The 24,248-nt window shown below is 59.3% G+C and overlaps 2 protein-coding genes across 5 annotated transcripts in view; one reads left to right on the forward strand and one right to left on the reverse strand.

Annotated features, from left to right (window-relative positions):
• Positions 1 to 864: 864 nt before the first annotated feature.
• Positions 865 to 8,784, reverse strand: Znf467 (zinc finger protein 467). 4 transcript variants are annotated; one of them, XM_045160536.1, is made up of 6 exons: positions 7,732 to 7,823; positions 6,515 to 6,646; positions 6,161 to 6,236; positions 5,638 to 5,751; positions 4,901 to 5,014; positions 865 to 2,622 (listed from the first exon to the last, which is right to left on the reverse strand). In XM_045160536.1, the coding sequence occupies exons 3-6, from the start codon at positions 6,192 to 6,194 to the stop codon at positions 1,115 to 1,117; spliced, it is 1,770 nt and encodes a 589-aa protein (XP_045016471.1). In that variant the 5' UTR covers positions 6,195 to 6,236; positions 6,515 to 6,646; positions 7,732 to 7,823; the 3' UTR covers positions 865 to 1,114. The 4 variants fall into 4 exon arrangements, with proteins under 4 accessions (XP_045016471.1, XP_045016474.1, XP_045016473.1 ...); XM_045160539.1 differs by lacking the exons at positions 6,515 to 6,646; positions 7,732 to 7,823 and adding an exon at positions 8,360 to 8,784; XM_045160538.1 differs by lacking the exons at positions 6,515 to 6,646; positions 7,732 to 7,823 and adding an exon at positions 8,268 to 8,320.
• Positions 8,785 to 10,002: 1,218 nt separating this feature from the next.
• Positions 10,003 to 24,248, forward strand: part of Sspop (SCO-spondin) — a 61,430-nt gene continuing 47,184 nt past the window's right edge. The window contains exons 1-25 of the mRNA XM_045160088.1: positions 10,003 to 10,097; positions 11,367 to 11,437; positions 11,907 to 12,089; positions 12,447 to 12,529; positions 12,672 to 12,851; positions 13,069 to 13,313; positions 13,401 to 13,500; positions 14,497 to 14,655; positions 14,742 to 14,821; positions 15,113 to 15,256; positions 15,562 to 15,736; positions 15,915 to 16,155; positions 16,451 to 16,595; positions 18,074 to 18,191; positions 18,847 to 19,022; positions 19,105 to 19,332; positions 19,475 to 19,640; positions 19,825 to 20,059; positions 20,810 to 20,999; positions 21,106 to 21,200; positions 21,407 to 21,663; positions 22,205 to 22,339; positions 23,094 to 23,290; positions 23,488 to 23,615; positions 23,702 to 23,811. Coding sequence (XP_045016023.1) covers positions 10,050 to 10,097; positions 11,367 to 11,437; positions 11,907 to 12,089; positions 12,447 to 12,529; positions 12,672 to 12,851; positions 13,069 to 13,313; positions 13,401 to 13,500; positions 14,497 to 14,655; positions 14,742 to 14,821; positions 15,113 to 15,256; positions 15,562 to 15,736; positions 15,915 to 16,155; positions 16,451 to 16,595; positions 18,074 to 18,191; positions 18,847 to 19,022; positions 19,105 to 19,332; positions 19,475 to 19,640; positions 19,825 to 20,059; positions 20,810 to 20,999; positions 21,106 to 21,200; positions 21,407 to 21,663; positions 22,205 to 22,339; positions 23,094 to 23,290; positions 23,488 to 23,615; positions 23,702 to 23,811 — 3,889 coding nt within the window. The 5' untranslated portion in view covers positions 10,003 to 10,049. The remainder of the gene's footprint in view (positions 10,098 to 11,366; positions 11,438 to 11,906; positions 12,090 to 12,446; positions 12,530 to 12,671; positions 12,852 to 13,068; positions 13,314 to 13,400; positions 13,501 to 14,496; positions 14,656 to 14,741; positions 14,822 to 15,112; positions 15,257 to 15,561; positions 15,737 to 15,914; positions 16,156 to 16,450; positions 16,596 to 18,073; positions 18,192 to 18,846; positions 19,023 to 19,104; positions 19,333 to 19,474; positions 19,641 to 19,824; positions 20,060 to 20,809; positions 21,000 to 21,105; positions 21,201 to 21,406; positions 21,664 to 22,204; positions 22,340 to 23,093; positions 23,291 to 23,487; positions 23,616 to 23,701; positions 23,812 to 24,248) is intronic.

Here is a 24,248-nt window from a genome sequence, read left to right on the forward strand (position 1 = left end):
TCTTGACTGGACTTCAGTGTCCTTCCTCTGCACTCCAGAAACCAACTTCCATGTCCTGTGATGTCACTTCTCCCGTGTTGGCTGTAGTTTGAGAGAGAAGGGTCCTTGCTACCTCGCCGTCATTCCCAGTACACCGCACCCACTAAGTCGTTGCTAGGGTTATTTTTGGTGCCGGTGATGTAGGACTGGAGTGTCTTGGCCCTGTCAACACCGTCATTTTAACAAGAAAGCTGAGGTCCAAGAGAATTAAGTTTGCACTCCTGAAGTCCCACACGAGCTAGAGGAGGAGCCAAGCCTAAAACTGTTTCCTCTTAGCCCAGTATGCCCCCGTTTTCTGGCCCCTTGCCTCAGTACCAGCCACCCCTAGTTGTCACATGTCCCCCACATGGGTACCCAACCTTGTAGATTCTGGACCAAACCACCTTCACCAGGAGAGCGACGGGTGAAAGCGTAATGTGAAAACCACCTCATCTGCCGTTAAGGCGCTCCCTCCTGCCTCCGCCCCCAGGCAGGCTGCTGTTGGGAAGCCCCTGGGGAGAGCTGGAAACAGGCAGTCCAGACCCCAGAGTCTAGGGTGGCATGCTGTCTTCCAGAGAACAGCCTGCCTCCCACCCCCCAGCCTTCTCTGCCCTAATCTTGCACACCTAGTCCTCTGGAGAAGTATCTCCACTGAGCCATTCATTCCAAGTCAAATTTCTGAGCTAGAAGCGCCAACCAGGGTGCTGGTTTGGTAATTGTTAGATTTTGATCGAGAAGAGCCTCCGATGAAGAGTAGAGTCTCTTTCTGGGCCTGGAGCTGGGACAGAGGGTGGAAGTGTCAGGCTCCGCCCTCACCCTTCCCCTCCCCATTAACAGCTCCAGAACTTGACATTGAACTTTAATGAACTTCCAAGTACATAAATAATCATTCTTTCCCTCTGGGTGGAAGTTCCCTGCCCAGTCTGTCTTTGGCCTGGCTAGCCCGAGGAAATGCCCGCTTTCCAGTAGGATATCTGCAAGGGTTCTCTGTGCGCGCACTGAACATCACAGCCAGGTATGCTCGCGGACTTCTAAGATCTCTGCGACCTGTTAACCAAGGAAGGATGGCCGGGAGACACCCATCCCCCCACACCGCTCAGAAGAAGAGAGGCGGCGGTGCCACCTCGGTGGTGTTGGACCACGCTGAGGTCGGGAGGTCCGAGGCTGTGGCAGCCACTTCGCCATGGATACGTTGGTGGCGCACCAGGTGGGTCTTGCGGCTGAAGCTCTTGCCACACTGTGGGCAGGGGAAGGGGCGCGAGCCCGTGTGGATTGCCTGGTGGCGGACCAGGTTGGTTTTGGAGCTGAAGCTACGCCCGCACACGGTGCAGGCGTGGGGGCGACTGCCCGTGTGCACAGCCTGGTGGCGGGCCAGGTGCGACTTGCGACTGAAGCGGCGGCCGCACTGCGCGCAGGCGAAGGGCCTGGCACCGCTGTGGGCCCTGGAGTGGGCGACCAGATTGGGCCGCGAGCCGAAGCGACGGCCGCACTGCGCGCAGGCGAAGGGCCGCTCGCCCGTGTGCACGCGTCGGTGCCGCGCCAGGTGCTGCCCGTGGGCGAAGCCGCGCCCGCAGTCGGGGCAGAAGAAGGACCGCTCGGCGGCCGTGACGATGCGCTGGGGCGCCGCGGGACCGGACCCTGGGCTGCAGCCCGGCTCGTGGGACGCGCAGGCCGAGGGCTCCACGGCGGAGGGGTCCACGGTGGTGCCCAGCGCGCACTCATCGCACCCAAAGGGACGACCCTCGCCCAGGTGCAGACGCTGGTGCGTGGCGAGGTTCTTTTTCCAGCCAAAGCTCAGGCCGCAGTGGGAACAGGCGAAAGGCTTGGGCCCGGGAGGGGACGGGGGCGCGGAAGGGGAGTGGGGCGAGGCCGGCGCGTCCGGGGAGGGCTGGGTACGGCTAGCAGCCTCGTGCACCCTTTGGTGGCGCACCAAGTGCTGCTTGTGCGTGAAGCTGCGCGTGCACTGCGCGCACTGGTAGGGCCTCTCGCCCGTGTGGATGCGTTGGTGGCGGATCAAGTGCGTCTTCTTGCGGAAGCGCTTCTCGCACTCGGCGCACGGGAAGGGCCGCTCGCCGGTGTGCGTCTTCTGGTGCGAGCCCAGGTGGATCTTCTGGCTGAAGCGCTTGCCGCACTCGGCGCACGGGTAGGGCCGCTCGCCCGTGTGCGTGCGCAGGTGGCGGGTCAGGTGGGCCTTCTTGCTGAAGCGCTTGTCGCACTCGGAGCACGGGAAGGGCCGCTCGCCGCGGTGGCTGCGCTGGTGCAGCAGCATGTGCGCGCGCTGCGTGAAGCTGCGGCCGCAGTCCGGGCAGGCGCAGGGCCCTTCGCCGCGGTGCAGCCTCTGGTGCAGCCGCAGGGTCAGCTGGTCCCGGAAACGCCGCTCGCATTCCCCGCAGCCGTAGGGCTTCTCGGGGATCGGGGCCCAGCCGGACAACGCGAGCCCACCGAGTGCGCCCGGAGTCCCCGGCTCCAGTTTGTAAGCAGCAGCCAGGTGCCCCAGGTCAGGCGCCGGGAAAGAGCTGGGAAGTAAGGAGAGGTGCTGGGGCCATTCCACCTCCTCGGCCTCCGGATCCTCCACCTTCACCTTCCGAATCATCCACTCCTCCCCTGCATGGCCGCAAGAAAACAAGAACTGTCTTTAATCCCACCTACAGCAACGTGCGTTTGGCTCCCCACTTCCAGTAGCCCCGAGGGCTGGCTTCTGCTCTCTACCCAGCTTTCTGAGAAAGAGCAACCCCAAAGACCTTAGGCGCTCTCTACAGCACCGCCCTCCGTGGGCCTTTCAGCCACTCTCCCAGCGCTTCTCCAGGAGTCTTTTCCTGAATCCCTAGTAGGCACCTCTTCTACTCCCCCGGCTTGGACCCCTGAGGTGACTGCCCCATTGCATCCTGTCCCGCATGCAGGCTCCTTTCTGGAAGTAGTTTCTCATCTCCAGTGCAGCCGGTTTGACACCAAACACTTGACCTTTCTCATGCTGACTCCGACTCCTGGCTGATTTTAGTTTTAGGAGCCTCTTTCTCCCAGCAGTACTGCTTTTGGAACCTTGTTGCCTCCCCCTTGCTGCCTCTCCGGCCTTCCCCTCCCCCTCACTGCTCTCCCTGATGCCACACCCCTTTCCCTCCCCACTGACTTCTAACTTCCCCCTGGGAAGGCCCGGTTAGAGGAGAGGAGGCTGGAGCAGGAGCCTGGGCCCAAGGACAGGTTCACGTTCCTAAGGAACTTTTATAAAATATATGTATGAGTGCAGAGTCTCAGAATCTGTTCTCTTCCTTTAAAGCGTCCAACAAAGTGAGTCCTATTTAAGAATCATTGAAGCCGGGTGTGGTGGCGCACACCTTTAATCCCAGCACTCCGGAGGCAGAGTAGGAGGATCGCCATGGGTTCGAGGCCAGCCTGAGACGACATAGTGAACTGTAAGTCAGCCTATGCTAGAGTGAGACCCTACCTCTAAACAACAACAAAATCATTGAGGGCTGGATAGATGGCTTAGCAACTAAGGCGCTTGCCTGCAAAGCCAAAGGACCTCTTCGGTTGGATTAAGCCAGATGCACAAGGTGACACATGCACCTGGAGTTGTTCTCCAGTGGCCAGAGGCCCTGGCGTGCCAATTCTCTCTCTCTCTCTCTCAAATAAATTTTTGAAAATATTTTTTAAAAGAATCATTGAGTCTGTTATAGCCTGGTTATATTACAAACAGATTGCTACATTTATATCCACTCCCAGTTTCTTCTGCCAACTCACTGGTTCCAAACCACTCTGCTGTCACTCTGCCTCACTCTGTCTCCCGAGCCTCTCTGCTACTGAAGAAACAGCGGCTGCTTGTGGCTGCATCTGAGCTCACCCACACCAGCGCATGCTTTCCTCATCTACCCCAGAAGTGTTCTCTCCCTGTCAGGCTCTTTCAGCCCCATCACACATCACCTTTCCTACTCTGACAACATTTCCTAGCCAAGAATGTCCCCCTCTCCCATCGCAGTCCACAAGGCTTTAGCCTGCGCCTCTCTCAACACGCAGGACAGAGCGGCATTCAGACAGGTCCAGCATGCAGGACCTCTGCCCATGGACTCTTGCGGCACTTGCTGTGAACTTGTGGCTTTTACACTGTTATTTTAATTTTTTTTTTCTGTCTCATAGTAATGCCATCCTAACTAGATTTTTTAGCTGCTGGATGGGAGACATCTTGTGTTCTTTAGCAAGTTACTCTCACCCCTGATGACAGGTGAACAAACCCCACCCCTGGCGGGAAGGAAGCCTCTAAGAGCCCTGGCTGTGGCTTAGAACTGGGAAGCCAGCTCAGGCTTGTGCATTCAATGGCCTCTCTACCCACTACACCCAATACACTGGTGCAGACCAGGTATCAAGTAAATCCTTGTTGAATAGGTGATGGCACTCAGGTGAGGGGAAGGGGGCAGTGGAAGAAGCGATGGGTAGGGGTTGTGAAGTGATTGCTCGGAGTATGAGGGGGAGTATCGTGATGACCACAGATCAGAAGTCCTCGGTACCACCCGGATCTGGGGAGTTTGGAGGAAGCAAGCAGGGTAGAGACAGTGAACAGGCTGACCCACAACCTTAAGCTTCGTGGCAACTGGAATTGGAGAGCAATAGCAAGTATGTGAACAGGGGAAGGGGGGGGGGAGAAAGGACTTCTAGAAGGGCTGAAGGTGAGTGTACTGCTGTGTGGTCTCTGGCCTCTCCTGTTTTACTACCCACAGGTGTGAAAGCCCTCTGGGCTCTGAAGTTCTACATTGGAAAGACCACAGGCTGGACACAGCCTGGTTAGGAAGACCTGGTGGCTGACATGCCAGATAGCTGCTCTGAGGCATGCCGGGTCCTGTTGTTCCCGTTTGTCTTTTGCTATGGCGGATGGAGCAGCGGCAAGACTCACCAGGGATGGAGCCCACTGGCTCAGCCTTCTGTGGGGGGCAGGCTTGGCCTCCCCTACAAGGCGCCCCAGCTTGCTCCGCGTGAGTGCCTTTGTCCTGGCCAGGGCCCTTGTTCTCTGGAAGAGAAGAGGGTGCTTCAAGAACTCTGGAAGCAGATGGAAGAAAGTCCCCAGCGGCGCTAAGAAACGGGCACCTGAATCCCTTGCCTTGCCACAAGACCCTGTCACAAGTCACATCAGTGGAGGCCCAGCAGGCAGGACAGGTGTAAAGGCCTGTAGGGTGTAGAAGCCACACGTGTGAGAAACTTCTGGAATATGTGTGTGAGGAGGAGGCGGCAAGGAAGGAGCCTTGTTTGACATGAGCCACCCAGCAACTAGACCTTCCAAGGCAAAACCTGGCGAGGATGAGGAGGGCAAGAGGCCAGGCTAGGCAGGCACTCCTGCTTCATGTCCCCCACCTGTGGCCATCTATGTCCCTGTCTCTGTGCTCGATCCCCTCCTCCGCAGAACTTTCCATCTTTTAAGACAGTTTATAACTTTTACTACCGTTTACATTTCTTGGTGACGGCATTGTCTGAGCTTAAGCTCCACAAAGGGAAGTATCTTTGTTTAGTCCCTGAGGGATTCCAGAGGTCTAGAACAGCACCTAGTGCCTAGCAGGCCTCTGTAAACACTTGGTGGAAGAAGGGACTGACAAGGAGGACGCCTTCCTTGAGCCATGCTCCATGGTCCCCACTTACCTGAACATGCACCCAGTACACTCTCTTCCCTGGAGGACGTCTTCCCCTGGGCATTATGGGACCCATCCCGGGGCTCACTTTGAGGGGCCATCTCTGGCTGTCCCACAGAGAATCCTGTGTTAGGCAGAAGGATGAGTCTAAGTAAAACATCCAGTACTGAACTGTTTTCAGAAGTGGGACTCTTCCCAGACTGCTTGGGAAAGATGGGGTCTCCTTCCACACAGACCAGGGATGACAGCCTAGGCTTCCCAGCAACCCCACCGGAGACTAACCTCAGCCCCTCTGAGTCAATGGCAAGAGAAGGAAGAAACTGAATCCACCGAAATGGAATAAGTTTAAATTCAAGGGCTCTGTGAGACCCCATGCACACACACAGTTTAGTACAACCTAGGTGTTTAGTCACACCCTGGTCACCTACAAACATGTTGCCTTCCAGGCCACCAGGGTCCTTGGGTTGCAACTCTAAAGTCTTGGATCTAGGAGCCCCGAGCCCCACCCTCCAAGTTCCTCTTGTTCCTCTTACCCAGGGAGCTCAGGGCCTCCAGGGTCTCCCTCATGGCAACCCACAGTTGCTCCCGTAGGCGATCAGGCCACAGACCCTAAAGAGAAAGGACATCCCTGGTTCTGAGTCTACCTGTCAGCTTCCACCTGGGCCCAGGCTCTCCCCAAGAGCAGCAAAGGTGATGTCCCCAGGCACAAGTGAGGGAAATGAATTTGGAGCAGACACTTTAGACGACGGGTGCACAAGCAAAAGGCTTTGAAGCCATTGCTGGCGAGCTCTGGAAGGGCTGTGCCGGCATCTGCTGCCTCTCCTGGCAGTCTCTAGCACCAGCCCAAGGCCACCAGCAGCCCCAAACCAGCATCCCAGTGTCCTTGCCTGGGGACATACAGGAACCTCTTGATTTAACGGGGACCAAGGGTGCAGGGTGGGAGACCCAGGTGAGGAGTGAGAAACTTCATCTCCTGGGACCTCCAGCTGTCACTGCAGGAGCTAGCGAAATAGGAGTCACTGGGAGGGGGGGGGGATCAGACTATTATTTTAGGGATGAGGGCTAGAAAAGAAAGGTCCTTATAGGTGGCAAAGGGCCCTTGGCTTCCTCTCAACCCCTTCCCCAAAATCACCGACCCCCCCCCACCCCCCCGCACATACACAGAGGCCAGGACACCAACTATTGGCGCCCCCTTCCCCAGCTCCTTCTCCAGTGAGCTCCCAGCCCCAACCCCAGCAGACTCCCCCTCCCCCTCCCTGGCAGCCGTCCCTCAGCCCCTCCCCTCTCCATTTCCCTCCCTCCTCCCTCCCGAGGCCTTCCACCCTCTCTCCCCACCAAATCGCCAGGAAGGCTCCGCCCCCGCCCGCCCCTCCAGCTCCTCCCCTTGCCCGCACCGGCCTGGCCAACCTTCCCCCCCCTTGGCCGGCCCAGTGCAGCCACCGCCTCCCCTGACCCTCCGCTCCTGGCAGCCTCCGCGGCGCTCCCCTCCCCCTCCCTCCCTCCCGGCTGCTGCTCTCTCCCTTCCTTCCCCTCCTCTCTTCCTTCCTCCCCAACACCCGCCCTCCCCTTCTCAGCGGGTCTCCCCCACCCGCTCGCCCCTCCCCGCCCTCTCCTCCCCCACCCTCCGGGTTTCTCTTCCTTCTTTTCCTCACCTCGGCTCCCTCCCTCCCCCTCCCCCTCCGCAGCACTCTCCTCCCCTCCCCCACACTCGCCTCCCTCCCCCTCCCTCCCTCCCTCCCTCCGCGGGCCGCGCTCCTTCCCCTCCGTGGCCCCCGCCTCCCTTCCCCCTCTGGCTCCCCAGCAGGCTCCAGCTTCGCTTCCCTTCCCTCCCAGTCCCCGCTGCTCTTCCCCTCCCCCTTCTGGTTCATTCCCGGGCTCCCTGGTCGCACGCCCCCCCCCCAGCCTGGAGCTCAGAGGCTGACACCCCCCCCCTCCGGACTTTCTCCCAGGCTCTGCCCCTCCCCACCCTCCCCCTCCCTGAGCCCCTTTCTCCCCAGTACACCTCCGTCTCCGCGACGCCCCCTTCCCCACTAATGCTCCCCACCGACTGCTCTCCCTCCCCACCCCCACCGCGGAGTTTTCCTCCCAATCAGACCCTCTCCACCTCCGCTCGCGTCCTGGGGAGTCACTCCAGGTCCCGCTGCTACTTCGCTCCAAGGCTCACCTGTCAGCGTCCTTCCCCCCCCCCCAAAAAAACGGCCCATCCCCAGCGCCAGCTTTCCTTTCTCTCCTCTTCAGGACCCCTCCCCTCACTCCCTTTCCTCTCCCGAGACTCCCCACTCCCTCCCCTTGGGACCCTCCCCCTCTTCCCACCTGATTTCTACCCAGCCTCTCCCCTACCCCTTGCCCTTCCTTTGCCCTGTCCTACCCTCCAGTTCCCGGGTCCCTCGCCCCCCCCCCCAGCCCTCTTGGGCCTTCTTCCCCATCCCTCTCTCCCTCCCCGTCCTTCTCCCCCTCCCCTCCCCATCTTTCTCCCCTTCCCCATCCTTCTGCCCCTCCCTTCCCATCTTTCTCCCCCTCCCCATTTTCCTCCCCATCCCTCCCTCCTTTATCCCGCTCCCCCTCCCCACCCTCCCCCCAGCTGCGACCCCTCCCCTCCCCCACCCCAGGTCCCCGCGCCCCTTCCCTCGGGGCTGTCACCTGCACGGAACGGGCCGCGGCTGGGCGTGCGCTGTCGGGGTGGCGGGCGGAGCCAACCTCCTCCCGCCCGCGGAGCCTCCCTGGGCCCTTACCTGGCGGGCCGGGCTCCTCGCGCCGCTGCCCGCTGCGGGGGCCCCGGGCCGCCGCCCCCCCGCCGGCCGGCTGTGTGCACAATGGCGCCCGCTGCCTGCAGCCCGGGTGCGGACTGCCCGAGAGACTCCCAGACTGACAGTCCCGAAACTTCGCGGGGAGGGGAAGGAAAAGCCTGGGAGGGAGAGGGAGAGGGTGCGGGGCGGCGGCGCCCGCGGGGGCGTGGGGAGCGCGGGGGAGCTGAGCCACCCCCCCCCCCCGGGATCCCGCCCCCGGGGCGTCTTCGGGAATGGGGTCGCGAGAGGGTGGCTCAGCGGGTCCCGAGCGCAGGTGATGGTCCCGAGCACCGACGGCGGGAGGGGACGATTGGAAAGTGGGAGTTGAGGACCGGGAAAGGGAGGAGGAGGAGGAGGAGGAGGGAGAAGAGGCTACGGGAGGAAGGGCACTGGGGCGGCGAGGGAGGGTGCTTGCAGCCTGGGAGGGAGGAGCTGGGGAAAGGTGGAGCGCGGAACGGGGGTGGTGAGGAATTGGGGGGGGGGGGGGAGACAGGGGAGGGGGCGTGCTTGCGGAGAGCCCTGCGCGCGCTGCTGTCTTCAAACCGCAAGTGCCAGCCGAGCGTGTGGCAGCGCCGCGGTCCCGCGGGAGAGCCTGCCTGTTGGACGGGGGTGTTTGCAAGGAGGGAGAAGTCTGGGGAAACTCCAGCCTGGCCGGGATCGCCACTCGGACCAACCAGTCTCACCCTCACCCGTTGTGGGAACCTGGGCCTGGGGGCCAAGGAGACAGGGTTGAGCCCCTCAAAGTAGAAATTGGGGAGAAGACGGTGAACTAGGGACCCCTGGGAGAGGAACTGGGCCGGCGTGGAGGCTGCAGGGGGTGAGGCTGGGTGGAGGATGCAGGGGCGGGGTCCAAAGGGGAGACGGGAGGGGGGGACCTCCTGGATCTCCTCTTCAATGCTTGCCCGTCGGCCCTGCCCCACTACGCATGTTCTTGTGGACCTTGCCCACGCACCTCCGCTCCTGAGACCCTCCCTGCCCCCGCCCCTTTTCCCATACTGGAGCTAAAATCCCGACTAGTTAGTTATTCCTTGCCTCCTCCTGGCAACGTTCTTTCTGCAAACTCCCCTGGGTTCCGACTTCCTCCCTCCTGCCCCTGTCGGGGAAAGGGCGGCTGCAGCTCGTTTCTTCCCAATCCAACCCTGCCTCGCAGGCCAACTTTGCAAACCAGAGCTGGGAGTGAGTCTCTCGGAAGGAGGAGGCCAGTAAACGGCCCCTGTAGATAGGACGAGAGTCCCGGGCTGTGTCACCCATCACAAGGATGGCGATACCTGTGGAATTAGGACCGCGGTTCGAAGTTGGCCTGGCTGAAGACGTCTACTGGCTGCAGGGGTGTCCTGTGTTGGAAAGAGCTCTGGGGCGGTAGGGACCCGCATGATCATGTGCGGAGTTTCTCCTAACACCCAGGGTGCTTGCTAGACCGCTGGTGGCCCTGGGAGCAGTGTGTGGCCTGGACTGGTGTTCAGGATCTGCGGTGGGGGTGCAGGGGGCTCACATGTACAGAACATGAACGGGGGATGTCTGGCTGTGGATGGATGAGAGAGAGGCTGGAGGAACACTTTCTATGGCACATCCGGGCTCCTTCCCAGGACGCTTGGGCCGGGGCACCGATCTTAGCCATCTGTGAGTTCCAGGCCCAATGGAAGGCCCAGGAGAAACAATGCCTAGGCCAGCTGTGATTCACCAGGTGGGTGAACTTGCATCATGGCCACTGGGGCATCAGGCTTATGAGATGGAGGGATGCGGAGTCTGAGGTCCAGGGGTGCGTTCCAACCTTCACGTCCTTGGAGCTCCGTTGGTAACCAGGATGCAACCAGGATTCTCCAGTGGGGCCTGTAGCTGTCTCTTGTCAACCGGATACAGATGATTCTATCCGGCTAGGCTTAGCTCAGCTCAGCCTTGGGGGGCAGAGGGAGTAGGCTTAACCCCACACCCACTGCCCCCCCCAGACCCAGGCACTCCCTCCTGGCCCCTCTCAGTCCGGAGGAGGCACCCTGGAACCCTACCAGAACAGAACACATGGCTCCATCCAGCCACACAATCACCTTTGGTAAAAAGACCCCACTGAAGAAAAGATTCACTTTACAAACGCGTGTTTCCTCGTACTCAGGGGTACTCCGGCCACCCCACCGTCACTTCCTGAGCGTCTGAGTTGAGGGGAAAGGAACAGGCGGCACACCAGATTAAGGTCTTACGTTTTTTGTGGGGCTACAACCCCCTTGAGGAAACGGCTCTTAGAAAAATATATGCACATACAATTTCAAAAACTCATGGAATCCCTGCGTCCTATCCATGCACCCTTGGGAAGTCCCTGAAGGTTGTTTTTTTTTTTTTTTTTTTTTTTTTTTTTTTTTTTTAACTGGTAAGGAAACTGATGCCCAGAAGGAAAGGGTTCTCCAAAAGCCCGAGGTACCTTCAAGTAATGTAGAAATTGCAGGGTCTGGGCTGGAGAGATGGCTTAGCAGTTAAGCACTGGCCTGTGACGCCTCAGGACCTAAGGGGTTTGAGGCTCGATTCCCCAGGACCCAGATGCACAAGGCGGAGCATGCATCTTGAATTTGTTTGCCGTGGCTGGAGGCCCTGGAGCGCCCATTTTCTCCCTCTCTCTCTCCCTTCTTCCCTCCCCCCCCCCCCCCGCTTCTTTCTCTCTCTGTCACTCTCAAATAAATAAATAAAAATAAACAACAAAAAAAGAAATACCAGGTCTGTGTCTGGCTGTAGTTTCCATGACACACACCGGCTTGGGGGCACAAAGGAGCTCGTTTCCAGGGAGAACTGGCCTCCGAAGGGATGCTGTGGGCAAGTCCAATCTGATTGTGGACAGCTGATGCCCCGGGGACATGAGGTGGGGATAAAGTCTCCCCAGTAGAAAGGGCCTTGGGAAAGACCGGCTTCCTTCAGTGTGGGACAGGGCCTCGCTGCCGCAGCATTGCCCAAGCCTCAGGTCCCCCCACAGGAGATCTGGGTGCAGGACACCATGCTGCTCCTTGCTGTCCTCTTTGGGATGCTGTGGACACTGGCTAGTGGGTAAGCAGCCTGCGGGACCTGTTGACTAAGATCCTTGCCCAGACACTCTATGAGGCACCAGACACTTCTCCTTACACTTTGCTTTTTAAAAAGAGAGAGACAGAGATGAGGGTTGTTTTTTTCCCCCCAGCATTTTTTTCCTTACTTATTTGAGAAAGAGGCAAACAGAAAGAGAATGGGCACATTGGGGCCTCCAGCTGCTGCAAATGAGCCCCAGACACATGCACCATCTTGTGTACCTGGCTTTACATGGGTCCTGGGGAATTGAACCTGGGCCCTTTGGCTTTGCAGGCAAGAGCCTTAACAACTAAGCCATCTCTCCCTACACTTTTCTGTCCAACCTTAGTCAGTCTCCTCATTGATTCTGGGATCCTCCTATGGAGTCCTTCAGGGCTTGAAGTCACATCACTGGGCTGCTTGCTCACAGAGGGGACAGTGGCAGCAGCTGTGGTCCCCCGTCCCTGGGCAGGCGGTGGTGTGAGCGGACGGAGACTGTCCACGTGGAGGAAGAAGTAGTCCCCCGTCAGGAGGACATGGTGCCATGCTCCAGTCTCTATCATTACAGCCGCCTAGGATGGCGGCTGGACACCCCGTGGCGTGGCCGTGGAGGACTCAGCAGGTCCCCAGCACCTGGGCTCTGTGCCATCTACAAGTGAGTGAGGGTCAGTCTGTCTGTTGGGCCGGAAAGGAAAGAGTGACTACCGGACATCCTGAGAGCTGGGGAGGAGTTGGTGCAGCAGGCGTTTGGGAAACAGGTCCTTGGCTGGGCTCGGGGAAGGGAGGAGAGAGAAGGGGCGGGCTGAGATGGTTCTAGCGCAGACGGAGTAGGGGACAAGGCTTGGTGCTCGCTCCCTCTGCCTGTCTCCTGCTCTGCTTCCCAACAGTCACCCTCACTTGGCCCCTGGGAAGATTACAGCCAGGATGGGGGGTGACTTGGCTCCTCGTATTAGTTGACCACACTGTCCTGAACACTAATGTCTCTCCCTGCTTGCCTCATTGATGGGTGAAGACCTCCGGAGACCCGACCTGCCACATGGAACCGAACAGTGAGGTCTTGCTGCCCGGGCTGGGGGGGCACTCACTGCACGGATGGTAAGTGGCTGAACAGGGCAGATGAATGAGCTCTCAGGGTGCCAGTAGGGGAGGTGGCAAGCTGCCTGGGGACAGAGCTGGTCTGGCCATCTCTAGACTCACCAGGCTGGGTGCGCCCCATTCTTTCCTCCGCCCACCACAGCCCTTGCAGAAGCCAGCCCTGAAGGCCATTGCTTTGTCACGTGGCACTGCCAGCCTCTGGCAGGCTCAGCTAATGTTTCAGTGGGAAGCCTGCGGGAGTGCTGTGCCCAACCCTGGGGACATAGCTGGTGGGACAGTAGCTCCCGGGTGTGCGTCAGCTGTTCGGGCCAACACTTCCCAGGTGGGTCTGCAGGCTCCGGCCTGGAGATGGGTATGCCCTCACCCTCACTGCCACCTCGTGCCTCGGGCATTTCTGCTGGGTTCTGCCCACTGCTCCCCTGTCTGCCAGAGGCCCATGCTCTGTCCTCATACCTCCTGCTCTGCCAGGAGGAGCTGTGCCCTCGCCTGTGGCCTCTGACCCTACACTCAGAGGTTAACATGTGGTTTGCCTCGCCCAGGCAGCACTGCCACTGCGGCCTTCCTGCCGCCCCCGGTGGGGGCCGCGGGCCAGCTGTGGAGCCAGCGGCGGCAGCCTTTAGCCACCTGCGCCACGTGGTCCGGCTTCCACTACCGCACCTTTGACGGGCGTCACTACCACTTCCTGGGCCGCTGCACCTACCTGCTGGCAGGCGCTGTGGATTCAGACTGGGCCGTGCACCTCGCACCTGGCCGTCACTGTCCCCAGACCGGGCGCTGTCAGCTGGTGAGGGAGGGAGATGATGGATGTTCCCAGGAAGGGGCTGGACATTCTGGGGGAGAGTCACAGACTGGTTTTTCTGTTCTGTCCCAGGTCCGGGTGATAATGGGCCCCGAGGAGGTGCTGATCCAGGGTGGGGAGGTCTTTGTGAAGGGGCAGCTGGTACCTGATGGAGAGGCTCGGCTACTCCACGGTGAGGGCGCCTTCCCTCCTTTGGCATATAGTCTCCCCAGGCCTGAGACAGGGACGCAGCGTTGGGAGAGAGTCGCTAGCTCCCCCTCAGTGCCTTTGACATGGGACAGGAGGGCATGGGCCTGCCCCCCCTCCTTCCCCCCTCCTGAGTTGGGGCAAGTCTCTCTGCTTAGTCCTCTCTAGCCCCACTTTACCCACCCACCTTGGATAGGAAGACGGGGTGAAGTGTGTCTGTGTGGTTTGCGTGCTTGTGCGGTGGGATGTGTCTGTGCTGCGTGTATCAGGTACGTATGTGGCGTGGGGTGTGTGCGTACGGTTTGTGTGTTGTGGTGCTGTGTGGTGTGCACGGCATGTGTGTGTGAGTGGTGCGGGAAATGTGTGCAGGATGCGTGTTGTGTGGTCTGCATACGTGGTGTGGCATGGTGGGTATAGTGTGTGGCAGATGCATGCATGGTTTATGTGGCACGTGTGTGATGTGTGTGGTGTCTGAGATGCAACTGGTGTGTGCATATGGTGTGTGCATGGTGTGTGTAATATATATGACGTGTGGTACGTGTGTGTTATAGTTTACTCTCTCAAGAGTGACCATAGCATGGGCTGGGAAAATGGCTTAGAGGTTAAGGAGTTTGCCTGTGAAGCCTAAGGACCCTGGTTCAATTCCCCAGGACCTGTGTAAACTAGATGCACAGGGAAGCTCATGCGTCTGGAGTTTGCTTGCAGTGGCTAGAGAATGTGCCCATTCTCTCTTTCTCTCTATCTGCCTCTTTCTCTCTCTCTCTCAAATAAATAAAGTATTAAAAGAAAAATGGTATTAAAATATTAAATATTAAAGTATTTTTAAAAGAATATTAAAAGGAAAAGTAGAGAGTGACCATAGCAGGAAATCAATGGTGCAGAGCGCTGTATGGTGTGGAATTTCTTCCCTGGGCAGTTTGGGTTCTGCTGTGATGCGTGGAAGTGTGCACCACGGAGCTACATGCCCCTGTCCCCTTTCCAGGGCTGAGCCGGCAGTGGCAGGGGGATTGGCTGGTGCTCTCCGGGGGCCCGGGGGTTACTGTGAGACTGGACAGGTCCAGTTCTATCTCCATCTCCGTGGACCATGAGCTCTGGGGACAGACACAGGGCCTCTGTGGGACCTACAATGGCCAGCCAGAGGGTAGGTGGGGTGTGGCTTGTTGGTTGATGTAGGGAGGGAGGGGGACACAGGACCCCAGGTCCAATAGTTGCCTCATCCTTCCTCAGATGACTTTGTGGAGCCAGGTGGAGGGCTGGCCATGCTAGCTGCCACCTTTGGGAATTCCTGGAGGCTCCCTGGCTCCGAGGTGAGTGTGCATCCTGGGCTCCCTCCTGTAGCCTCACTGGGGCCAGTGCACAGGTCCCAGGTCCCCCAGGAAGCCTGCTGCGCATTGATTATCTATCTAGGGGACCCCTCAGTGACCTGGCCGCTGACCAGCTCTGCCTGGGCTGACTGTGGTCTTGGCTCCCCTTCCCCCGCCCACTGGGCTCACTGCCGTTCCCAGCCCAGAGTGTGGTCTGGTGGGGCCTTGAGGCAACTATGAGGACAGTGGTCATTTTCTTGGTGTTCTGGCTAACGTCTGGTCGTGTGTCCCCAGCCTGGGTGTCTGGATGCTGTGGAGGTGACCCAGGGCTGTGAGGGCTCCCTCGTAGAAGGTGTGGAGGCTGGACGTATACAGAGTGAAGCCCAGGAGGTGTGCCAGCAGCTGCTGGAGGGTCCATTCAGGCACTGTCATGCCCAGGTATGGGTGAGGATAGAAGTGACAACTAGCTTTGGAAGGGAGGGGGTGGCAGGCAGAATGCCGTGGAGTGGAAGCGAGAGAGGTGCCCGTGAGTGATCTCGTCCTGCCGACAGATTGCTTTGGGCCATCATTCAAGCCACACACTTCCCTGGTCTTTACCTCTGGCAACTGGGCGGTTCCTCTGTGAAGCCTCTGTGATGGGCTTCCCGGTGCGCATTCTGTTTGATTACAAGTCAGGGGGTGAAGGAGGCAGGAGGTGCTGGCGAGGAAAGGCGTTGGCTGGCTGAGGTGTCCCTTGCCCTCAGGTTTCTCCCAGCGAGTACCATGAGACCTGCCTCTTTGCCTACTGTGCTGCTGGGGCCACAGCAGCCAGTGGCCCAAAGGTGCGGCGGGAGGCTGTGTGTGCCACCTTCGCCAACTACGCCCAGGCCTGTGCCAGGTGGCACATCCAAGTGCGCTGGAGGAAGCCTGGATTCTGTGGTAGGTTGGGTCTGCCCACCCCAAACTAACCGAGGGCTTTGAGCAGTTTGGGTTTCTTCAGGGTGGCACCCCCCCCCCAAGTGCACTCTTGGCTGGGCCCCGTGGCCTACCAGCTCTTTAGGGCAAGCAGGGTCTGGCAGAGACCAGGACCTTCCATGGACCACTCCTGTTCCCACAGAGCGCCTGTGCCCAGGGGGCCAGCTTTACCATGACTGCGTCTCATCCTGCCCACCCAGCTGCTCGGCAGTGGGCAGGGGAGAGGAAGGCTCTTGTGGGGAAGAGTGTGTGAGTGGCTGCGAGTGCCCACCCAACCTCTTTTGGGACGGTGCCCTCTGTGTGCCCGCTGCCCGCTGCCCCTGCTACTACCGACGCCACCGCTATGCTCCCGGCGACACTGTGTACCAGCGGTGCAACCCATGGTGGGTCCCTGGGCCTTGCTGTGGGTGACAGCCCTGTGTTTCTGTCCCCCTCCTTTATGCTGAAACCTGACTCCCACAATGAACTAGCATGTTCTGGGCCTTCCCAGCCAGTGACCTGTGACTTCTGGCCCGATGACGGCTACGGCCCAGCTGACCTGTCCTTTCCAGCGGGGTGGGGGGTACCAGGGAGGGAAGGAACCAGCATGTTGGGAGGGAGGTTATCTACAACTCAACCTCCACACCCTGGGGTGGGGCTGATGCCACAATCACACTGTCCCACCCCCTATGCCCACAGCGTGTGCCAGGACGGCCGCTGGAACTGTGCCCAGGCCTTGTGTCCTGCCGAGTGTGCGGTGGGTGGTGACGGGCATTACTTCACTTTTGATGGACGGAGCTTCTCCTTCCGAGGTGGCCCAGGCTGCCTCTACAGCCTAGTGCAGGTGGGCAGGGGTCCAACACCGAGAAGGGGACCCCATCAGAGTGGGCGCCTTCACAGAGATGCCCTGGGGCGGGGAGGTGCGTTAAACAAGCAGGCAAAATGCACTGCCTTGCAAAGGAAGCCACGAAGATGGCCGAGGCCCCGGGCAGCCCTCAGTCCCCAGCTTTCCTCAGGCTCTTCCAAGTCCTGCTGTCATGGTCACCTCAGCCCCTGGGCTCCAGCAAAAAAAACAAAACACTCATTTTCACGATCCCTTTCACAGGTGGGCCACACTGAGTTTGTCACAAGATACTTGGTACAAGACAACCCCAGGAGAAAGAAGGGACTCTTCCCATCCCAGTCGCCCTCCTCCAGTAAAGCCGAGGCTTCCCAAGTTCAGCACAGGCCATGTTTTTTTAAAATCTTTAAAAAAAAAATTTATTTTTATTAATTTATTTGAGAGAGAGAGAGAGAGAGAGAGAGAGAGAGAGAGAGAGAGAGAGAAAGATGCAGGAAGAGAGAGAATGGGCGCACCAGGGGCTCCAGCCACTGCAAACAAACTCCAGATGCATGTGCCACCTTGTGCATCTGCTTATGTGGGACCTGGAGAATCAAACCGAGGTCCTTTGACTTTGCAGTCAAATGCCTTAACTACTAAGCCACCTCTCCAGCCCTTTTCAATCTTTTTTTTTTTTTATTTTTTCATTTATTTACTTACTTATTGGGAGACAGAGAAAGAGAAAGGGTGCTCCAGGGCCTCTAGCCACTGCAAACAAACTCCAGATCCATGTGCCACTTTGTGCATTTGGCTTATGTGGGTCCTGGGGAGTTGAACCTGGGTCCTTTAGTCTTCACAGGCAAGTGTCTTAACCACTAAGCCATCTCTCCAGCCCCCCTGTTTTCTTTCCTGCCTGTCTGGAGGCCCGTTAGTGATCTCCCTATTTTCATATTGGGCCATTGCCAGCCCTTTAGCTGCTCTTCCTTGCGTGGATAGTGACTGGGGTTGAGGAAATCAGAGGGCTGCAGAGCCTTCAACTGCCTGGTGCCCTCTCCAGGAAGCCGTCTTCCCAGTGCACATAACTGAAGGCTCCTGGGGTGCACACGCAGCAGCTGCATGCCAGCACACCCAGTGTGCACACACGTGCATGCATTTACCGGTATACGTTGTCATGCACACACTATACAGTCATGTACGTGCAAGTGTGTATGCGCACATGCTTATGCACACGTGTACAGAGCCCACACACCCATGGGGAGGAAAGAGGGGCATTCTCCCACTCCAACATGTACACACAGGCACACGTGCGATCACTCCTAGCTTCCTCCCACGTGTACTCAGAGGCCCATGCGTGGCAACCTTTGGCAAGAGTAAGGCCCTTGCTTCATGGAGCCTGGTGGCCGGAAAGTGGCTGGGGCCTGGGTCTGAGCTGAAGGTGTCATGCCCAGGCCTCCTCAGGGAGCCTGAGTCTCTACTCCTCCCCCACTTCCCGTCTGCCCCAGGACTCTGGTAAAGGTCAGCTGCTGGTAGCATTGGAGCACGGGGCCTGCGACTCTGGAAGCTGTCTTCAGGCCCTCTCTGTCTCCTTGGGGGATGCTCATGTCCAGCTCAGGCACTCAGGTAACCTTAGCTCTGCCTGGCCTGGGGCCTAGCTTCTGTGGGGAGCGGCTGGCTCAGCAGTCCACATCCTTGTGGCGCCTGCCAGGCCTGTTTGCTCCCCTCGCCCGGGAGACCCGGGCATTGCCCAGAACCCGCCCTCCACGCTGTCCCACACTGTGGAGCCCACTAAGCATCGCCACGAGCTCACTGCCTCCACACCGCACCCTCCCACCCTGGGCAGATGTCACCTGAAGACACTGGCCAGGTCCTCTTCTGTGCTGCCTCTAGAGTAAATACAGACGTGCGGTTATGAAAGGAAGAAAGGCCTCTGGACATGAACAGACCTGGCAGCAGGCCCCTCTCAACTACTGTTCCCCCAGCTTGCCTGTGCCTGGGCCCTGCTGTTGGCTCTCTGTCTGACCCCTCCCTCACATTGACCACAAAGGAAAAGGGATATACAAAACTGGCTAATGATGGGACTACCTGAGCGAGAGGGGGAGGTCTGTAATGAGACAGCGGTGTCCTCCAGAGGTCATGACAGGCGGCCTCCAAGGTCACTCCCGCTGCCCGCCCACAGCCCACCTGATACAGGTCCTCTCACCTCTTCCCCAAGTCCTTCCCTCTTGCAGCCCCGTCTTCCCACATGCCCCACTCCACCACCAGGCCCCTCTTCCAGGAGCGGTGCTGGTGGACGGGCAGGACGTGGGCTTGCCCTGGATTGGCGCCGAGGGCCTCAACGTGTCCAAGGCCTCCTCTGCTTTCCTACTACTGCGCTGGCCTGGAGCCCGGGTTCTCTGGGGAGTGACTGACCCTGCAGCCTACATTACCCTAGACCCCCGTTATGCCCATCAGGTGTGTTAGGAGGCTTTTGAGGGGCCGGGTGAGACTGTGGTGAGACCGCACTTGACTCTGCCACCTGCCCTCCACGGCTCAGGTGCAGGGTCTGTGTGGCACCTTTACCTGGAACCAGCAGGATGACTTCCTGACGCCAGCTGGGGACATGGAGACAAGCGTCACGGCATTTGCTAGCAAGTTCCAGATGACAGGAGACGGAAGGTGTCCGTTAGTGGACAGCGTCCCCCTGTCCCCCTGCAGCACTCACTCCCAGCACCTCGCTTTTGCAGAGGCCACCTGTGCCATCCTGCATGGACCTGCCTTCCAGGTACCGGTCCAAGTAGCTTCTCCCCGGCTCCTCCGTAAGATCAAGTGCAAAGCGGAGCCACAGAGAATATGGAGACAACATAGGGTGTGCAAGAGGATGGGATCTGTGGGGGAGAAACTGCCTCTTTTCTTCTCTCCCCAAGGACTGTCACGGGCTGGTGGATCGGGAACCATTCCGGCTGCGCTGCTTGGCAGCCGTGTGTGGCTGTGCCCCTGGCACGGACTGCCTGTGTGCAGTGCTCTCTTCCTATGCACGCCGCTGTGCCCAGGAGGGTTCCCTAGTGTCCTGGAGGAACCAGACACTGTGTCGTGAGTCCCTTGGCCCATCCCTGGCCCTTCCTGCTCCCTTCTCCCGGCCCAATCCTAGGAGGTGCAGGAGGGCCAGAAGCCCGTGCCTTGATGGGTCGCTGGGCTCTTCCTGTAGAAGCTCACGAGGCTGGGGGTTCCGGGCAGGGCGTCTGCATTCCTGACGGACATGTGTCCCTGCATCCAGCTGTCCTGTGTCCTGGTGGTCAGGAGTACCAAGAGTGCTCCCCAGAGTGTGGTAGACACTGTGGGGAGCCGGAGGATTGTAAGGAACTTGGCGGCTGCGTGGCTGGTTGTCGCTGTCCCCTGGGGCTGCTGTGGGACTCTGAGGGACAGTGTGTGCCACCCAGCATGTGTCCCTGCCAGCTTGGAGCCCAGCGCTACGTCTCTGGCAGTGCTATCGAGAAAGACTGCAGCCACTGGTGAGGACTGCCACCTTTGGGTCCAGAGGGGCAGGGGGAGCGGAGAGGGAGGGTCTGCTGCCCTGTGTTCTCTGCGAGGCCCATCAGGGATGGTGGGCACTGGCATTTCTCAGTGTCTGCTCTAGGAAGGACTTTAAAGCACACTGCCTTTCATGTTTACTTCCTGGTCATCACCTAATAAAGTGGGGAGAAGGAGAACCAGTCCCACTTGGCAGATAGAAAACCAAGAGAACTGAGGCTCAGGCAAGCTAAAAACAGCTCATTGCTGAGAAAGAAAGGAAGCCGGTTCAGTGGCTCACACCTATAATCCCAGCACTCGAGAGACTGGGGTAGGAGGAGGGCTATGAGTTTGAGGCCAGCCTGCGGAGTTCCAGATCAGCCTGGGCTAAAGTGAGACCCTGCCTTGAAAAACCAAAAGAGATAGGGGCCGGGCTCCAGGGTGAATTCCTCCTGTCTGGACTGTGTGCCACTCAGGAGGGCCGCTCTCCATCCCGGAGCTCTAACAGTGGTCCCAGTGGAGGCAGAGAGGAAGCGTGGCTCTATTCCGGGCATATGGGCTCCCTGAACAGTCTAGGCCCATGCACTGGAGGCCAGGCCATTGGAAGCTGGCTGCTTGGGTCTCCAGCATCAGGGCTGGGTTTCTACCAGCTATTAGCAAGTCTGGGTATCTTCAAGGATCCCACACCTCACTTGGGCAGGGAAAGATGCCTGTCCTGTGCCTGGCTCTTATTTCCTCTCCCTCTCTGGCAGTGTCTGCCAGGAGAGGGGCATCTGGAATTGCACAGATCATCACTGCCCCCCGAAATGGGCACTGTGCCCTCAGGAGCTGATCTATGCCCCCGGCGCCTGCCTCTTCACCTGTGACAGTCCCGGGACCAACCGCTCCTGTCCTGCAGGCGGCACCGATGGCTGTGTCTGTCCCCCGGGCACTGTGTTCCTGGTGAGGCTGGGAAGAGTCCCCTGGGACAGCCAGGCGGCTCCCCTGACACAAGGGTCCCGCTCTGCTCCCCAGCTGTCCACAAACAGCGTCCCCGCCCTCCACCTAGGATGGGCGCTGTGTGCCTCCCGAGCTCTGTCCCTGCCGTCACAGTGGGCAGTGGTACCCGCCCAATGCCACCATCCAGGAGGACTGCAACATTTGGTATGTTTATGACTTGTTCCGCTCTGGCCTTATGACCTCCCCTGGCTCCCCAAATATCGTACTCCCCTCCATTAGAAGGGGTTAGGGTCGTAGGTGAGGTGGGACGTCCAGCGTGGCGATGACACCAGGAGCCCTTTAAGACCCTTCACTCCCGTCCGAAGTTTCCCTGGTCCTCAGTGACTCCGTCCTCACCCCTTTGCCCACAGTGTGTGCCAGGGCCGCCAGTGGCACTGCACAGGTCAGCGGTGCAGTGGGCGGTGCCAGGCGTCCGGCGCCCCCCACTATGTGACGTTCGATGGGCTGGCTCTCACCTTCCCCGGAGCCTGCGAGTACCTGTTGGCGCGGGAGAGCCGTGGCCGCTTCAGTGTCTCTGCTCAGAACGTGCCCTGTGGGGCCAGCGGCCTCACCTGCGCCAAGGCGCTGGCCGTGCGTCTGGACGGCACTGTTGTACACATGCTCAGAGGTGGCTGTGGCCTAAGAAGGGAGACTGTGGCATTGCATGGGGCGGGGGGTGGCGCAGCAGCGTGGCCTACCTGCTCCTCAGTGTAGCCAAGGCCCAGGTTCCCTGTGTCGGCTCCTCCCTGGACTTGCTTGTGTTAGTGGGGCTGATACAAACCAGAGTTCTGGACAACTGAAAAATCAAAGCCAGAGAGTACTTTTTGGGGGGGGTGAGGGAGGGAGGGAGGGGGGAGGGAGAGAGGAAATAAGAAAGAATAAATTGGCATGCCAGGGCCTCAGCCATTGCAATCCAACTCCAGACATTTGCGCCACCTAGTGGGCATGTGTGACCTTGCGCTTGCCTCACCTCTGCATCTGGCTTATGTGGAATCTGGAGACATGAGTCCTTAGGCTTTGCAGGCAAGCGCCCTAACCGCTAAGCCATCTCTCCATCCCCCCCAAGGCCAGAGAGTCCTGACAACTTGCCCGAAGTCATGTAGGGCCTCATAGGGTTCTGGGAAGTCCTTCATGCCAGGCTGGATCTGACGACCTCTCTTCCTCCCCAGGACGGGCAGTAATGGTGAATGGGGTGAGCATAAGGCCCCCCAAGGTCTACACGGGTCCAGGGCTGAGCCTGCGCCAGGCTGGCCTCTTCCTGCTGTTGACAACGCGCCTGGGTCTCACCCTGCTCTGGGATGGAGGTCAGGCCCGGCCCTCATGCACCTAACCCATGCTGGGCCTCAGCACTGGGGGCTCGACATCTCCACACTTTTCCTCCTAAGGCATGCCCAAGGTTGGGGCTGAACCCTGACAGCTGTGTCAGGACAGATTTCCAGTGTGACAGCCAGCCTAGGGTCTCTGCCTTCCCAAACCCTCGCAGTGGCCTCCCCCAGTGCCCCCAGCCCGGCCCCGGCCCTCACCTCACAGCGCCCGTGAGTGCTCGGAGCTCCCAAAGGATGTTTGCATTATTCAGTTTCTTTTTTCCCCCTTCTGTATGAAAGCACAGCGCCTTGCCCAAGAAACATTTAGCAAATATCAAGTTTTAGGAAGAAGGAATGAAAATAGATCTGCTAACATCCCACCACCCAAACACAAGCAGTTGGCGTTTTAGACATATAACTGTCAGTGAGAAGTTTAAGGAAAACCAAAATATCCCCGTGCGGACTTGGTTCTGTCCAGCTGGGCTGCCTGGGAGCTTCTGGCCACTTGAGGTGCTGGGCGTCTCCGCCGATCTGGGAGCCAGAACCCAGCCTGGGAGGGGGATTTCCTGGTCCCGTAAACCTCGTCTTAGTTAGAAAACCAGACTCCTAGGTGGTTCCACAAATGCTGAACTCTTAGCTCTCACTGCGAACTAACCCCTCCCCTAGAAGAGGGAACACCGCCCGCGCTGGGAGGGGCCCCTGTGCCGGATGCTGCATCTTCGCGGCTCCCACCTTGTTACAATGATGCCACCAGGCACCCGGGTCCTGCTCCAGCTGCCCCCCAACTTCCGGGGCCGAGTGGCTGGGCTGTGCGGAGACTTTGACGGCGATGCCAGCAACGATCTGCGGAGCCGCCAGGGGGCCCTGGAGCCTACAGCGGAGCTGGCTGCCCACTCCTGGCGCCTCAACCCTCTGTGTCCCGAGCCAGGAGACCCGCCCCACCCCTGCGCGGTGAGAACTCGTAGGACAGCCAGAAGGGAGGGCCACGACCGAGGGTGCGTGCGTGCGTGCGTGTGTGTGTGTGCGTGCGTGTGCGTGTGTGTGTGTGCGTGTGCGTGCGTGTGTGTGTGCGTGCGTGTGTGTGCGTGCGTGCGCGTATGTGTGTTTTCAGCCGGCACACTGTGCTAGAGATGTGCCCTGTCCTGCAGGTGAATGCCCATCGGGCAAGCTGGGCCCGGGCCCGCTGTGGGGTGATGCTGCAGCCTCTTTTTGCCCCGTGCCACGCGGAGGTGCCCCCCCAGCAGCACTACGAGTGGTGTGTGTACGACACCTGCGGGTGAGGAGGGCTGGCGGGCGCGGGTAAGGGGGGGGGTGATGCCAGAGAGGGGAGAGGAACGCCCGGCTGACGGCTGCGTCCCACAGCTGTGACTCGGGGGGCGATTGTGAGTGCCTCTGCTCAGCCATCGCCACCTACGCCGATGAGTGCGCCCGGCACGGGCACCATGTGCGCTGGCGCAGCCAGGAGCTCTGCCGTGCGTATGCCCCTCTCTAAATCCTGCCACCCGTTCAGCCCCTGGAAGGTTGCTTCCTTTGACCTGCCAGCTGGCCATTCAGTCACCCAAGTTCAAATGCATGCTGGGTGCTGGGTGCTGGACGCTGGATGCTTACTCCGTCCCACTGTAGCTCAGGCTGACCTGGAATTCACTCTGTAGTCTCAGGGTGGCCTCGAACTCACAGCGATCCTCCTACCTCTGCCTCCCCGAGTGCTGGGATTAAAGGCGTGCGCCACCACTCCCGGCCCATACACCTTTCTTGATAAACCAAATGTGAGCATGACTGCCCCTTAGGGCTGGCACATTTCTCCTTGCCGCGAGAGGGTTTTGGCAGAGGCCTACAGCGTGCGACCTGTGCTCTCTGGGGGTGGGGGTGTTCCCTGTGCCTTTGCTTCCTGGGGTCATTGGGCTTCTGG

Source organism: Jaculus jaculus, chromosome 10 (genome assembly GCF_020740685.1).
Source record: "Jaculus jaculus isolate mJacJac1 chromosome 10, mJacJac1.mat.Y.cur, whole genome shotgun sequence".
In the NCBI taxonomy this organism is placed as follows: Eukaryota; Metazoa; Chordata; class Mammalia; order Rodentia; family Dipodidae; genus Jaculus; species Jaculus jaculus.